This window comes from Gymnoscopelus microlampas (assembly GCF_963454915.1).
Source record: "Gymnoscopelus microlampas genome assembly, chromosome: 12".
Lineage (NCBI taxonomy): Eukaryota > Metazoa > Chordata > Actinopteri > Myctophiformes > Myctophidae > Gymnoscopelus > Gymnoscopelus microlampas.
Window position 1 is genome coordinate 24,764,337 of NC_139949.1, and position 16,656 is coordinate 24,780,992.

General features: G+C 43.5%; 1 protein-coding gene across 1 annotated transcript in view; it reads right to left on the minus strand.

The window, feature by feature from the left end:
* The window catches only part of robo3 (roundabout, axon guidance receptor, homolog 3), an 84,161-nt gene that overhangs the window by 18,541 nt on the left and 48,964 nt on the right, over positions 1 to 16,656 (minus strand). Inside the window, exons 7-10 of the mRNA XM_084075212.1 lie at positions 11,253 to 11,377; positions 8,449 to 8,620; positions 6,241 to 6,446; positions 1,292 to 1,373 (exon numbers count right to left, since the gene is read on the minus strand). Coding sequence (XP_083931338.1) covers positions 1,292 to 1,373; positions 6,241 to 6,446; positions 8,449 to 8,620; positions 11,253 to 11,377 — 585 coding nt within the window. The remainder of the gene's footprint in view (positions 1 to 1,291; positions 1,374 to 6,240; positions 6,447 to 8,448; positions 8,621 to 11,252; positions 11,378 to 16,656) is intronic.

Genomic DNA, 16,656 nt, shown 5'->3' on the forward strand with positions numbered 1-16,656 from the left:
CTTGTAGATCTACTATTTTTAGCGGTGCCAACCGCTCTATACGTGGCTTTTGACTTTTGTATGTCCGTCCGTCCGTCCGGCGGTTTCAGCACGGGATGAGCACGGCAAAGAAGCAACACATACAAACACACGCGCGCACACACACACACACACACACACACACACACACACACACACAGACTTGGAGCTTGCCTCTGCCATCTCTCCTCTCATTGGCCACACGTGCCAGTGCTTATCAAAGAGGGGTCCAGGGACCCCCAGCGTATGTTATGTCCGTCCGCCCGTTTAAGCACGGGATGAGCACGGGATTTTAAACAGCTATAACTCCAGTTTGCAGCATGCCACCAAGTCCACATTTGGTATGTGGACTTAGACCACCAATAGGCACAAGCATGAATTGATGAAGTTATCAAAGAGGGGTCCAGGGACCCCCAGCGCCCGTATGAGCACGGGATTTTAAACAGCTATAACTCCAGTTTGCAGCATGCCACCAACTCCACATTTGGTATGTGGACTTAGACCACCAATAGGGACCAGCATGAATTGCTAAAGCCCCGCCCCCTCTGTCTTCCCATTGGCTGGCCTTCAAACAGCCATAACTCAAGTTCGCAGCATGCTATGGAGTACAAATTTTGTACATGGACTAAAGCCAGCAATAGGGACAAACTGTAATTACTTAAGCCCCGCCCCCTCTGTCTGCCCATTGGCTGGGCTTTAAACAGCCATCATTCCAGTTTGCAGCATGCTACCAAGTACAAATTTGGTAAGTGGACTCAGACCACCAATAGGGACGAACTGAAATGAGTTAAGCCCCGCCCCAAAGGCACCGCTTCCTTCACACAGGGTGTGATTTTGGAAAAATCGTGACAATGTGTGCAAATCTTTGAACATATATTTTTAAAGCGAACATTTGTAACTCGATGTTTTGCATCTGGGGGGTCCCTGTTTTGAGAACCACTGATAAAAGCAACAGAGGTTTTTCAGAAACCGGTTAGGATTTAGAGGACATTTGTGGACACGTTCCCGGATTGAATGGGTTAAAGGACCACTGTCTATACAAGCTCACAACTTGTAGCGATGTAATGAGTTATGAATATTTATTGAGTATTATCAATAAAATCACGGTGTTTTGCCAATTATTTGGGGCCCACATGCAATATCCTCATGGCCAACAGGTTGAGAATCACTGAAATAAGGCATTCACATATGAAAATAAAAATATGCAATATGGACATACAGGGTTTGTGGCCAACAGCGATGTGCTTCATCATGCATGCAGGAAGTTCTTTACCTTTCACTGTAAGGACGCCACTCCAACTCGTCTCTCCACTGGAGCTGGAGGCAAGGCAGGTGTACATCCCCGAGTCTGTTTCCTAGCAACAACAAAGTGTGAGTCTTTAGCTTTGGTGTGTGTGTGTGTGTGTGTGTGTGTGTGTGTGTGTGTGTGTGTGTGTGTGTGTGTGTGTGTGTGTGTGTGTGTGTGTGTGTGTGTGTGTGTGTGTGTGTGTGTGTGTTTGAATTTACATAACATTAACCATTGGTGAGTAAAAGGTTATATGAACAACGTGTTCATATTCACCTCAGTAGGTTTTGTTTGCCAGACAGAATTTATCAACACATAGAAAACTATTCCTCTTTGGAATCAGTTGTATTCAAATGACAATTTCAATTGGACTTGTTCATTAAACACTTTTCACAATATTAGTACACATGCATTATTATACGTCTCACCAGCTGTAAAAACAGACACATTCAGTTAAACTATATTATTTTCATTATTGTCATTCTTTTCCAACAAAATATTAATCTTGTTTTAATATTTAGTTATATGTATGTAGCACAATCTGTGGGACAAGTCCCAACGACATTTCGCAGCTTGTACCTGTATAAATCAGTGACAAATAAAACTTCTTGAATCTACTATTCAAGGTTCTTTTTTCCCCGTTCTTTTTGGTAAATGGTGTCTCTGAATCTTATGATTCTTTCATGGCAGAGTTAGCGAGTTAAAGGGGGAGATAAAAGTACAGCGTTTTAAGAACCAGAGCAGGCCTTGAAATGTCTGTGGCACTGACTGAGTTTCATACTAGGCTAGACCTACTTAGCATTCAGCGTTGGCAATTTGAAGTAGAGTAATTAGGAGTGATAAGTGTGTGTGTGTGTGTGTGTGTGTGTGTGTGTGTGTGTGTGTGTGTGTGTGTGTGTGTGTGTGTGTGTGTGTGTGTGTGTGTGTGTGTGTGTGTGTGTGTGTGTGTGTGTGTGTGTGTGTGTGTGTGTGCGTGCGTGCACGCGCGTGCGTGCGTGCGTGCGTGCGTGCGTGCGTGCGTGTGTATGCCCCGGGACCAGCTATTAAATTTGTGGGGGCCAGGCCAAGAGCTAGACGGGCTGTGAAATTGCTTACAACAGTGGAAGATGTCAGGGACTCTACTCTCTACATGACACAGGTGCTGACAGCCTGCGGGGATTCTTCCAAATATACTGTAAACACTACAACTAATCTTAGTTTCACTACTTTTATTCATACTGTAGCTCACTTCTTTCTTTCTTTCTTTCTAACAAACACTACAACTTTGATTGATTGAATACTTTATTAGTCAGAAATGTAAACCGTCAGACATATGGGCTAAAAGGATAACAAAAAAGTCACAAAAGTTCCATTGTGGTCCTATCACTATCTCAGTTATTCTCTTTCCTTTTTAAGTCATTTATAAATATAACGCACACACACACACACACACACACACACACACACACACACACACACACACACACACACACACACACACACACACACACACACACACACACACACACACACACACACACACACACACACAAACAAACACAATCAATCTTCCCTTATTCACTTACTTCGGCCAGCCCTTACTTTTTCTCATGCAAAAACCTAATACATTATGCAAAGCACCAATGCATGTGGGGTGGAGGAAGAGAAAAAAAAGAAGAAATTAAACAAGGGGGAAAAGACCAGTGCGTTTCTATCGTGACTAATGCCTCACTTAGCCACGTGCACTTGGCTGTTGTCCTCTGCTGTATCTGTGGGCCAAGTCATCAGTAACCCTGACAGAGGAATTACTCAAGCCTAAGTGGCTTGTCAGAGCGTCCCGCAGGACGCGGGACAGGTGACTCTAGGTCCCATACGACATCCCTCTCTGCCCGTCCCCTCTTTCTATATGCTCTGACCTTGAACTGACCCGTGGGCTAGCCAATAGCGCATCTGTTTGAGGCGGTAAGTAAGGCCCCAGATGGTGGAGTCTGATTGGTGGAGGAAGAATTGGCATGGGGGGCAAGGGGGGGTAAACGGCCCGGTACCTGACTATCAATCATGGCCGGCAGCCCTGGGTGCTGCACTAAACAGATTGCTGAAAAATGGATGAGCAGAGCGGAAGAGCGAGGAGGGACGGTTGAAGCAATACAAAGTTTACTCCTTCTTTGGACTCTTTCAGACTTCTTGGAATATTTCCCAAAAAGGGGTTTTCCTAAAGTTTGGTGTGTTCCAACTTTTTTCTATCTTACAAAAAAGATCCTTTCCCCTCTTATCTTGAGCCTCGATCGATCCTCTAATCTACTACAGTACCTCTGTTCCTCTCACCCCAGGTGGGTTTCTCAGTCTGTTACTCATTGCTCCGTCTAACTTCCCCACCACACACACACACACACACACACACACACACGCGCGCGCGCGCGTGCGCACACACACACACACACACACACACACACACACACACACACACACACACACACACACACACACACACACACACACACACACACACACACACACACACACGCATGAGCACACACACACACACACACAGTCACACACACACACACACACACACACACACACACACACACACACACACACACACACACACACACACACACACACACACACACACACACACACACACACACACACACACACAGTCACACACACAATTTCCGTCTGTCTTCTTGCTTGTTTGTAAAGAAGAGCAATAGTGTGTATCTGGCAGAGATCCCAGGGTAATGGCATCTCCTCAGTCCCAGGGAGGGAGGAACAAACAGGCCATCTGTCCCCCCACTAGGGGCCCCTCTGAACTGCGCCACCCCCACCACCCCCACCACTCGGTGGGGTCCAAATGAAGTCCACCTATTCATATTGGCAATTCTTCTTTAAACAGGGCCTGTCCATATTGCATTTTTCATAATGTGAAAGGAGATTAGCTTTAATAGTTTACACTTTTTTAGCCTTCGGCTATGGAGGTCATTTATCCTGCTGCGTCAGGGGAAGTTTCAACATAGTTAAAAGCCCAATCCTGTGTAGGATCCGTTGCTGTCGGGCAGAAACCTTGTATGTGGAAATGGGGAAAAAAGAACCTGTATTCCAATGGATCCAATGTTGTTATATCACTTGATTAGCATAGAGTATGCTATAACAAAATAGTTCCTACTTTTCATAGGTTAAATATTTATGAAAGCCAAAGTGCAAAAACACTGTCATATCAAAGAATACAAATATGGCATTAATTTATGGAAAAACATAAAAGGTTGAAATATGGAGATTTTTGGAGGTTTCTGCCTGACAGCGACAACATTTAAAAAGCAACAATTTCAATGTACTTTTGTTTCAAATTGGGTGACAGCCGCAAGCTAGCTTCATGCATGTCACGGTTAGAATAAAAACACCTCTCTCAAAATTGCAACCATCCTTCTTTCCATTTGATTTCATTCTTTCCATTCCTATAGTTTACTGTACATGGTGAAATTGAATGCTAGGGTGCAATGTTGCGAGAGATTGCTTCCCTGCATAATATCACAGATGAAATGCCTCTTACGCCTGATTTATACTTAATTGAGCACAGATGTCTCGCACCGTAAATAGCCGATCTACAAGCTCACGACGTGTCGCAACGCGACACGTCGTGAGCTTGTAGATCGCCTATTTACGGTGCGAGACACGATTTGTAACCAAGTGAAAATCTGACTTTATCCACTAATACTGCTCAGTAGCAGAACTGTCACATAAAATTGTTGCGTAAAAGATTTAGTTTGTTCATCTGGTTCTTCTCTTTCTCCCCTCTCAATTTGTTCCACACCCCCCTCTCTCTCTCTCTCTCTCTCTCTCTCTCTCTCTCTCTCTCTCTCTCTCTCTCTCTCTCTCTCTCTCTCTCTCTCTCTCTCTCTCTCTCTCTCTCTCTCTCTCTCTCTCTCTCTCTCTCTCTCTCTCTCTCTCTCTCTCTCTCCCCTCTCTCTCTCTCTCTCTCTCCCATCTCTCCTCTCTCCTCTCCCCCCCACCTGAGTAACGTTCCAAGGATTTAATTAAAGCCACGGTGATCGTTAATCATTGGGAACCCACAATCAATTAATATGTAAGCCTCCTCAAGGCTCACCGATGCTCTCGCGACCTCAGGTGCTGCATTCTATCCAGGGGGAATTCTGAGCAGCGCAGATTTCATTAGCATGGCGTAAGCTGGCGTTAACGACCGCTAATGGCCATCTTTGCTCATTATCATGGCAATCATGCATCACTGTTGTGCCTTTGATTCGCGGTTGTTGGTTTATTTTTTGCTACTATTCACATACCACCCAAATGCCCGATTTATACGTAGCTGCGCGTCGGTGTCGCACACCGAAAATAGCTGATCTACAAGCTCACAATGCTCACACAGCTCACACAGTCGCATTGTGAGCTTGTAGATCAGCTATTGGTGGAGCTTAGGCTTACAAATCCCCAGCCGTTTATCTTTTTAACTTTCCCCCGCTGCTACATCAAAAGATTCTCATCATGTGGAGCATCATGTGTGTGTGTGTGTGTGTGTGTGTGTGTGTGTGTGTGTGTGTGTGTGTGTGTGTGTGTGTGTGTGTGTGTGTGTGTGTGTGTGTGTGTGTGTGTGTGTGTGTACATTCGACTTGCATGCGGCATGCCGCGTGATGTGCAAATAGATCACAGATCAATTTCGATGACATGTCTGGAATATGAATTATATTGTCTTCTGTGGGAAAGCATACAAATATGCAGTGAATCAATCCAAAGCAAATATCACTGGATATTGCCAGTGTGTGGGAGAGGCAATTTGCCACAGGTGTAATTGAACACTATTTCATATAAGGACCTTTGGGGGAATGGTGAGGGAAAATGGAATGTACTGCCAAGTTAAGCGTTTACTTTCACGACAATTGTATTTGTGGAGGATATGAAATGGAGACAATAATAATATCGATGGCCTCTCGTTTAAATACCTGTAGGTTAGTGATTTGGAAGGTGCCGTTTTCCATCAAACTGATTCTCCCATCGCTTCCTAGGATCCTTTGGCCGTCCTTTTCCCATTGAATGCTGGGCAGGGGGTTGCCCATGATGTGGCACTGTAATTGGACGGTGGAACCCGGAGCTAGAGTTTGATTGGCTGGGCCCTGGCGGATAATGGGAGGGACTCGATCTGAAGGTGCTGGAAAGAGAGGGGTGTAAAATGTCAGACTGCCAGAGTAAATCAGGTAAGGTTGAAACTGAGATTTAAGCTAAAAGATCACATTTGAACCCTTTCTATTTCATCTGTCAATGGCCATACAGTATGTACGGTCAGCCCACTGTTTCTACAGGTTTTGTTTGTTATAGATCTTGTAAAATGTCAGACACACCTAGAATCTACAGTAGCTAGATTAGAAACACAAGCTCAAAAATAGGTCATATGTTCTGTATGTATAAAAGTTTATGTTAGTGCACTTCACTGTGCATTGCATGTTTCTTCACTCACACAAGTATAACGTGATTTACTTTAATTTTATTTTCTGAGTAATCCTTTATTGTCTATTATATTTCGAGTCATTGTTTGGTAGACATTTTTATTTCATCTTTTAACACATGGAGATGTTATGGTCTAATAATTATGTCACAGATTCGTTGCATATTTAATTACTTGTTTGTCTAGACATTACAATCGATTCCAATGACTGTGTGCATAGTGGAAAAGAACAAAATAATAAACCACTGACAAGCCAAATATTTTGATTATTCTCTATCCAGTTTCAATGCTCCGATTTGTAGCAATGAAACTGCAACAGAGAGACATGAAACTCAGTAAAGATACAAATTGATAGACTGGGGGAATCTATTCTAGATTAATGAAATCCCCACCAGAGCCTAAGCCTCACTAAATACTGTATGAAAAGGAAAATTAATTATTAATAGTGTGTGCTCTTTCTTTGACTACGCCATTTGGGCTATATACAACAGTGCAACCACATCCAAATTCTACTAGTGATCACTTAGCCTGGGCCACTAGTGAGGCAGATTTAGTGACAATAAACCAAGGCCATGGTGAGTGTAATTGTTATAGGTTTAGCATGCTGAACCACACTTTTTCTCTTTAAACTCATAAACGACCATTCTGAAACAGCCTCGTCCATGTGTAAGCTACATGAAGGCAACACGGTAGTGATGCTCGCTTCTCAAGATTAGGAAAATAATTTGTGGTCATAGATAAGTCATAGATGGCAAAGAAAAGAAAGTCAAAAGAGTTTAAACATTTTTATAATTGGTTTGCACTTGAATAAAAGCAAGTGATTCTATCACAGATCAATATTTAAGCCACTCTTCCTCCATCGAGCAGTCGTCTACAGCCACGTGTTCAGCATACTTAACTACTATACTACTGTATGCAACACAGTACACCAGGCTCCGATGTGTGCAGCTAAAGCAATAAAGTAAATGTACAGGAGATGCATATGTGTCTAAAGTAAAGCGTTATCTATTCCCTGATTGGGAGGGCAGCGGCATGCAGAGCATATGTTGTGGCAGGGTTATTTGCATTGCGCTGTCAGCACGTGTCGCTTTTGATTACGTAGGATGAGGCCTCCTGCTGTTTGTTCATTTGAGGGGAGGATATTTTAAATTAGAGCGGATTCAACGGATTCCCCCATGTATTTGGGTTTGTGCGTGGGCATAAACAGGGAGAAGAATAAATCTCAATCTAAATAGTGAGGGATTATACTATTAGCTAATGTTAATCAGATATCTGGTTTAATAAAGTGACGATAGTAAAAGATTTGTCATTAAATAAATTAATAATAACATTATTAATAATAATTGAATAAGCAAATATTCATTATAATGTTAAGGAACAACTTAAATTAGCTCAATTCAGGAAGTGATTACACTGCTTTACAAAAACCCAACTGTAGCAACTGATTATCAAGAGTGTGTGGCAACAACATCATTTATACCCACTAAATGAAATATTTTTAAATGCAACCATTACAGTTTCATTAAACACATGAACCCTAGTGTCTGTATTCTCTGCATTTAAAAAGCAGATCTATAAGCTCACACATTGCTTTGCGAGCTTGTAGATCAGGCTATTGTCATTATTTGACATACAACAAAGTATTTGTTTAAGTTGTTAAACCGATGTCACTTTCATGTTTTTACCCTGCATGTGAGTGTGTACCTACCACTCTCCACCTCCAGCAGAGCTTTGGTGAGGATGCTGCCAGCCACGCTGATGGCCTGGCAGATGTAATAACCTGAGTCTTCGGTGTGAACCTCGGTGATGGTCAACTCTCCACTCAGAGACACTGAGAAACGACCCGACTGGGCCGGTTCCTGAATGGGGAACAGCAGGATCTGGAGAGGGGCGAGACCACAGAGCAATTTATTATGTTGAGAGCTCATTCATCCGAGTCATGACAAAAGTGATTTGAACACGGTGCAACCCAAATCACGCCAACTTATTCATAATGTAATGCATTCGTTCACTCATTTTGACATGTTCACTCGATAATACTAGTGTATACAGTACATTCATCCAATCCTTCCTTCAATCCTTAAACTCACTGAGTGAGATGAGGCAAATCATTCTGCAATACCGCCTTGGCAACTAACACATGCACGCAGGCCTCAAAGGAAACATAAGCCTGTTTCATACTTCATTGTATGACCTTGTCATTCGACGAATAATAGCAGATCTACCAGCTCACAAGGCGTCACACTGCCTTCTGAATTGGCAGATCGGCCATTTTCAGTGAACGGCACCATTGTACAACAAAGTATGAATTAGACTTAGGGGAGCAAACATGCCACTTTCAACACACCGTTATATACAGCATGTGGGCCATTAAAATGTCCAAACAAACGATACATTTTGCTTCTAACTTTCAACACAGCCCTGAAAAGAACCAACAACTGGACTTAACTGAATCACAATCTACAGTATATTGACACAAAAAAAGCCTGTCTGGTACTAAAAATTCAAGATAGATTTTCTTTCCAGCACATTCTCCACATGTCCTCTTAAGACTACTCTAGTCTCACACAATGTGCAATGTACCAAAAATGAATTATTTTAAAAGTATCAAACTCCCTACAGTACACTTATATCTATTACACTCTATAATTGCCTGTTTTGACCTTGGAAGATACAAAGCCCCAAAGAAGTTTACTCAGGGGATGAGGTTTCCGAGATAAAAAATGGCCGCTGTGTGAATATGGTCAATGGGTTCATATTCTACAAAGAATGAATATTGCTCTGTAGTGTTGTGTTGATATTGCAGAGAGAGGCAGAGGAATGATGGATGTCTGCTGAAGGACAGAGACGTTTATCAACAGACAGTATCACAATGACAGCGCACTGCACTGTGAGAAATGGATACCTGCCTTATATCTCTTAGTGTGTGTGTGTGTGTGTGTGTGTGCGTGCGTGCGTGCGTGCGTGCGTGCGTGCGTGCGTGCGTGCGTGCGTGCGTGCGTGCGTGCGTGCGTGCGTGCACACAAGTGCATGCTACCTAATGCAGAAGGTTTGGTTGAGAACCCAAGGGATTATCGTCACACTCATACACACACACACGTACATTTCAGCACACAACGCAGGTGCACGCACGCACGCACACGCACATCAGGCTTTCATTGGGGGAGGGGAGATTCAGTATTTGATCTACTGTTCCCTAAAATGGCTTGTTTTAGAGAAGGGGGCGGGATGGGGCGAGGAGCAGGGGAACAAGGAAAATACATAGTGTGACAGAGGAGAGGAGATATAAATGTTCCCCATCTGCACTGTATTTGTGTATGGTCTGGATTTCTAGCGCCTTCACCTAAAGCCCTTTACAATGTGCGTTCACACATTCACACCTGGATTTGTGTGTCGAACCGGCCGGGAACCGTACAGTTCTAAAACAGCCTCTCTACCAACTGAGCCTCTGCCGCCCCTATGCAGTGCATGCATATGCATGCAGTATTGGCCAGTTCCGTCATCGAACCAGCATCCCTTTGACTCCTAGCCAGCCACCCGGCTTCCCACACACCTCCTCCTCCTCCTCTCCCACATCTTTCTCCTATTTATCGCTCTCCTCCACTCCTGTTCTCTCTCCCTCTCTCCCACTCACATTCTGCCGCCCTCGATCTCTCGTCTCTCTAATCTATCCCTAAGAGCCATGCTCCAGGCTCCCACGCACACCTATCAGGCCTTTCACCACATTCCTACAGGCTGCAATGCTTATCACACACACTCACTGGGTTCTCTCTCCTCTCTCTCCTCTCTCTCTCTGGAAAATCCTCCATTTGTAACTTTGAGAGGGTACAAATGTCACCAAATGGTCCATTTGGTGACATTTGTACCCTCTCAGAGTAATTTTACTGTACACCCACCCACACACGCACACGCACACGCGCACACACACACACACACACACACCCACCCACCCACCCACACACACACACACACACTCGTAAATAACCTTTTGTATTGACAATAACAAATATACGAGTGTGTAACTGTGTGCTTGCGTATGTGTGTGTGTGCGTGTGCGTGTGCGTGTGCGTGTGCGTGTGCGTGTGTGTGTGTGTGTGTGTGAGACAGCCTGGCACTCTGCTGCTCCTCAGAAAGAAAGCAGAGCATGACAGCAACACGATGCAATGTTAACACTAACAGAGCCAAGAAGCTGACAGCCAGAGGAGATGCAGGCAGCCTGCTGCAGTAGACCACCACACTACATAAGAATGCCTCCCAAGGACAAATGATGTACGTTGAAAGTAATGCTGGTGAAAGTAAGGTAATTTTTTCTAAACATTTAACTTTTCAGCACAACCTTCCCCAACACTACTAAGCATGTCAAGAATGACACCTAGACGTAATGGGGGCCCACTAGCAGGACCGTTGTGCTGCAATCTGGGACACGTTTTAATGAATAAAATGTTCTTTTAACCAATCTGGTATGGTAGAGCAATGGTTCTTAAAGTAAACAACATCTGAGGTTTCTCTTACCTGGCTGCCTTCTTTTTGCCAGAAAACTGCAGGCGGAGGATTGCCCTTAGTGCCACAGAGGAAGGTTACCGTGCGCCCTGGGCCTGTGATCTGGTCCCGCGGTCGAACGACAATCTGAGGGGGAACTGCACAAAAAGAAAGAAAGAGAAGATGCTGAGAATTAGATGAATGGACAAAAAATGTAGCTTAAAAAGAGAAAAAAAGAAGCGCTGCAAGGATCATTCAGTGGCTCTGATAGGTGCTCTTTGGTGACACAGGTAGGTACATATGAACAAAAGAGGATTTCCAAAGAAGTACTGCTTGCCAAAAAAGGTGTGAAATGCAGACTTGCAAAGAAAATAATAATAAAAAAACAACGAGTTTCTTCACCAGGGTCTCTGGGGACCCTGATGAAGACCTTCTAGGTCGAAACGCGTTGGTCATACTCATTTGCCTTGCTCTAAATACATTTATATATTTTTTTCACTTGAGACGGAGTGCCTTGGAATTATTTTCTTTGCAAGTCTGCATTTCACACCTTTTTTGGCAAGCAGTACTTCTTTGGAAATCCTCTTTTGTTCAAAAGTGCGTGTGTGCGTGCGTGCGTGCGTGCGTAGAGCGAACTTCATTGTACACTGTTGATCATACAACGCATACAAAACACACACACACTGGCATGCAAGCAAACATGCCCTCACATAGGCAAAAATATTCATACAGTGTTTACACAGCCACACACCCACTCACATATGTATTAACATCTGTTTAAGTTGTGTTAAAAAAAAAAAGAAACCAATCCAACACCACTCTTTCCATCTACTCATAAATGCATACATTTGTATAAATTCTATTTCTATGTAGAAATGTTAGAAAATTACATTGTTTTCAGCGAGTGGCCTGTTCTGTCCTTGTACATCACAGTGAGGTACTGTAGCAACAATACTGCATTACCTTATCAATCTGCTGTTTTACATAAACTAACTCGAGAAATTCTATAGAAACAAAGCAGAAATGTGGCCTTCATTGTTCAGTGTTCAAATGCACACAAATGCACACACAGAAACGAGAAAAAAGCACAATTTTCACTCATGTTGTGAGTGAATGCTACTTGATTGTCAAGTAGCATTAACAGAAACACTGGGGGAAGCATTCATGAGCTACGAATCCATAAGAGAAAGCTCACTCTATCAGGAATAGCTTAGTTAAGAGCTGATTGCCAACTGGTGATTGGATTGGCAAGTCACCGTCTATCCAGATCAACTGACAGGGGTCATTAAATCACATTAGGAGGTTTGATTTGTGAAATGAAATTTCCATGGGAAGCGAGCACACTATTCTTGCAAGGCTGGAATGGAAGCAGAGATGGGAAAAAAAGAGTCAGAGAAGCGAATGCCGTTCAGAAAGACTGTGCTTAGCTTTAGCAGTCAAATTTGCTAGTTTTGACGCTTCATGAACACAGGTGGGTTTTGTGTTAATAAGGCTCTCTCTAGACACCAAATTTGAAGTGTAGCAGATGAACCAGAAGTCAGCATGGGGCTAAGGGGGAGGACGTGGATTCTCTATAAAAGACTTAGACGTGGACTTAAATCGATGAAGACTCCAATGCCAGTTGCATAAGCTAGCCTGGCCTAATCCATCTCACAGATTGCAGTGCAGCAGCCTATTAAATAGCTCAGAACGGAGCCTAAATGGGGGATTGTGGGTCAGCCTTTTGATCTTGGGTCTAATCTGATGAGTCTTTGAATAAAGATGGTGGACACACACATCACAAATGGAATAGCAGATCTGCTCAGATTTTCTCTACTGGCCAATGACACATTCCCATTTGACACAATCACACAATAAAACACAAGCATAGACCCCCCCCCCCCGCACGCACACGCACACACACACACACACACACACACACACACACACACACACACACACACACACACACACACACACACACACACACACACACACACACACACACACACACGTCTTGATTGCTATTGATTCTGTAGCAAGCCACTGGGCCTTTCTCCACTGGGGGAGTGTGAATGCATAATGATGCCCTGGGCCAGCCCTAATTGATTCCTCATCTTCCCACCTGATCTCCCGCTTCTATTTCATTTTCACTCTCAATCAGACTTGAGAGAGAGAGAGAGAAGGGTGGAGAATGGAGATTGGGTCTGAGTAGAAAATAAAGTGATAAAACATAGGGCTAAGTACAGGTGAGAGCGAGATAGAAGAAGTAGAGTGGGTGTTTTTAGAGCACTATCTTTTATATTTTCTTAATATTTCTGGGCTATTTCTGACAATATAATGACATGCCCAAAATAGGGACACCGGGGTTAAAGTGTAATGTCAATCAGCGATGTTGCCTCTTTAAATCCACTCTCATTTCCTTGCAATTCATCTAACCGTTACGGTTCAAAATTAACTCTCTTCAGTTGATTAAGTAAAGAGTAATTGTGCTCCAAGAAACGCTTACAGCCTGATTTACACTTACTGTAGTTGTGTGCGGGTGTCACGCACCGAAAATAGTCGATCTACAAGCTTGTGAGCTTGTAGATCGACTAACTTTGGTGCGTGACACCCGCACACAACTAAGTGTAAATCAGGCTTAATGCAGCTAGTCACGGGAGGCAGATCTTCCTTTTCAAGTCTCATTCTCATTCAGAGGAGTAGAGCTCCATTCACAGCTGAAAGGAGCAAAAAAAAGAAAAGAAAAAGCCAAACAAACAAATACAATTAAACTGGAAAAATGTGGTGGGGAGAGTTGTACGAGTATGGCACGAGTTATGCCCGATTTATACTTGTATGCACATTGTGTTTTGCACCGAAAATAGCGAGATCTACAAGCTTGCAGTTGTGAGCTTGTAGCTCGGCTATGTTTGGTGCACGACATTAAGTATAAATCAGGCTTTACACCTCCCCCAACACTCAACTCTCTCTCTCTCACACACACACACACACACACACACACACACACACACACACACACACACACACACACACACACACACACACACACACACACACACACACACACACACACACACACACACTTCACACTTAATCTTGTGCACTGTCCTCCCCATCACTGTGTGAGGGACAAAGGCGGTCTCTTCACACAAACAGCGGGAGGGTGGGGGCGTGGTGGTGGTGTGCGGGTCCATGCGTCAGCCACGGGATAAATCATTGCTAAAGGATGCTTGGCAGAGGTCAGTGAGATCATGTCCTGGGATCAAATGGCCAGCCACCCGCTGACCCTAAAGGTCAACCCCAAACACACTCCCTCATTATTTCAAATGTTGAGCCGTGGAAGACAGGCGATTCACCGTGCTACTCTTCAGCTACCTTAGCGTCAATTTATCTCTGACAAATAAAATGGCTAAATTAACACATGGGAAAATGTACATATATATTTTCTTTTTTTCTGTCTACCTACCAGTCCAAGGCTCCGTTCTACACTGATGCAAGGCTTGAAATGTTGAAGAAATACAGCATCCTCACATCTTATGCAATTTCTCCCTGGGCTTGTGCACACCTACTGTATGTACAGATGTCAGTAAGCACAACATACACTGTTTCAGTAACACCAGCCTATGCAGTTGATGGAAAAGCAGATGACATCGCATTGACCAACATCCACGTGTTAGTTTAGAATGTCAGACTCTCTGTACTTCTTTTTATTTATTCTCTGTCTGGAGAATAACATCGTCTGATTTGAAAAGGCAAGCCTGCACACTGCCTGGGGCTGTAATAAATAATTAGAGGAAATGGGGGCGAGTGTGTGTGTGGCGTAACACTCTGAGCTTTAGGCTAGATTTAGGGCACAGAGAAACATTTGCATCCTCATGAGGCATGGAAATAGATGGAATGAATTGTAACAGAGCAAATGAAATATACATGACAACATTAGTGAGAAGGAAAGAAATACAAAAAAAAATCGAAAGAGTCTCGAGGCTATTTGCTCAGCACGTCTCCTGCACTTTCTCAACAGCCTCTCTCTTTGGCTTCTCTACGTTAAATGGTCCTTTAAAGCAAGGCAATCCAGTGAGGGGTCAAAGTTACCTTATCATTGCATTTTAATACACTTCAAAGCATGAAATGTTTTGACAAGACTGTGCCGAAAATAGTACCCTGGAGAAACAATCGATTTTATGGATTAAATTCAAATGGCCAAGACTTTTCCCTGCTGATAAGCTGGGAGAAGCAGAGAATTCTAAGGTGGGTTTATCAACTGAAAGTGTGAATTAAAAGATTTAACAGAACACATGGTTGTATGTTTTGGAAAATGGACGAAGTTAACGTTACATATGCTGTGAGGTGTAGTCAGAGGGCTAAACATAATGCCAAACCACCAGTATAGACCTTGAAGAACAGACGGAACTGTATCTAGTCATTAATGTGATGGTGTACTGTACTGTCTACTCTACTATACCACACCAGAGCTAATGCATAATTTATACTCCATCGTACGATGGTGTGACGTGCCGAAAATAGCCAATTTACAAGCTCATAAAGCATCACATCGCAACACTTTGTGAGATTGTAGTTCCGCCATTGTTGGCACGCCGGCCCCGTCGCATGACAAAGTGTAAACCATGCTGAATGACATTGTGAGGCCAAGTCAGGCTGATTACCGTTAGAATATAATGTACAAAGAATGAAAGAAACACTTCAGTTGGGATAGCAAAAGCCTGTTCTTGATATGACAGATATTGCAACAGCGAGCGCACTTGTGCAAGCATAAAAATAGACTAAATAGATGTATGGTGTGACTTCAGGTTAAATCTTCAGTCTCTTTGATTTGATTTATGGGAAGGGGTACACTAGTTCACTGATGTAAGTGAAGAGACGGTGTGTGTGCGTGTGTGTGTGTGTGTGTGTGTGTGTGTGTGTGTGTGTGTGTGTGTGTGTGTGTGTGTGTGTGTGTGTGTGTGTGTGTGTGTGTGTGTGTTGTGTTGTGTTGTGTTTTTTGCTCTCTTTTTGTACAGGATATCGTCTCTGTTGGGTGGAAACCTCATATGTCCAGAACTGTAACTTTTCAGGATAAAAAAAAAAAAATGTGTCGCTTCGCGCCACGTTTTGAGCTTGTGGATCTGCTATTTTTTATGCTTTTGCTTGACGCTGTAGTATGATCAAGTACGGCATTCATTTACGAAAAAACACAAAAAGCATATGGAGATAAGAGGTTTCTGCCCGACACGGCTTTGTGTGTGTGTGTGTGTGTGTGTGTGTGTGTGTGTGTGTGTGTGTGTGTGTGTGTGTGTGTGTGTGTGTGTGTGTGTGTGTGTGTGTGTGTGTGTGTGCGTGCGTGCGTGCGTGCGTGCGTGCGTGCGTGCGTGCGTGCGTGCGTGCACGCATGTGTGGGTGAGTGTGTGCATGTAGCAGCCTATGTTACATTTTGATCAGCTTGTCTCTCCACATACTA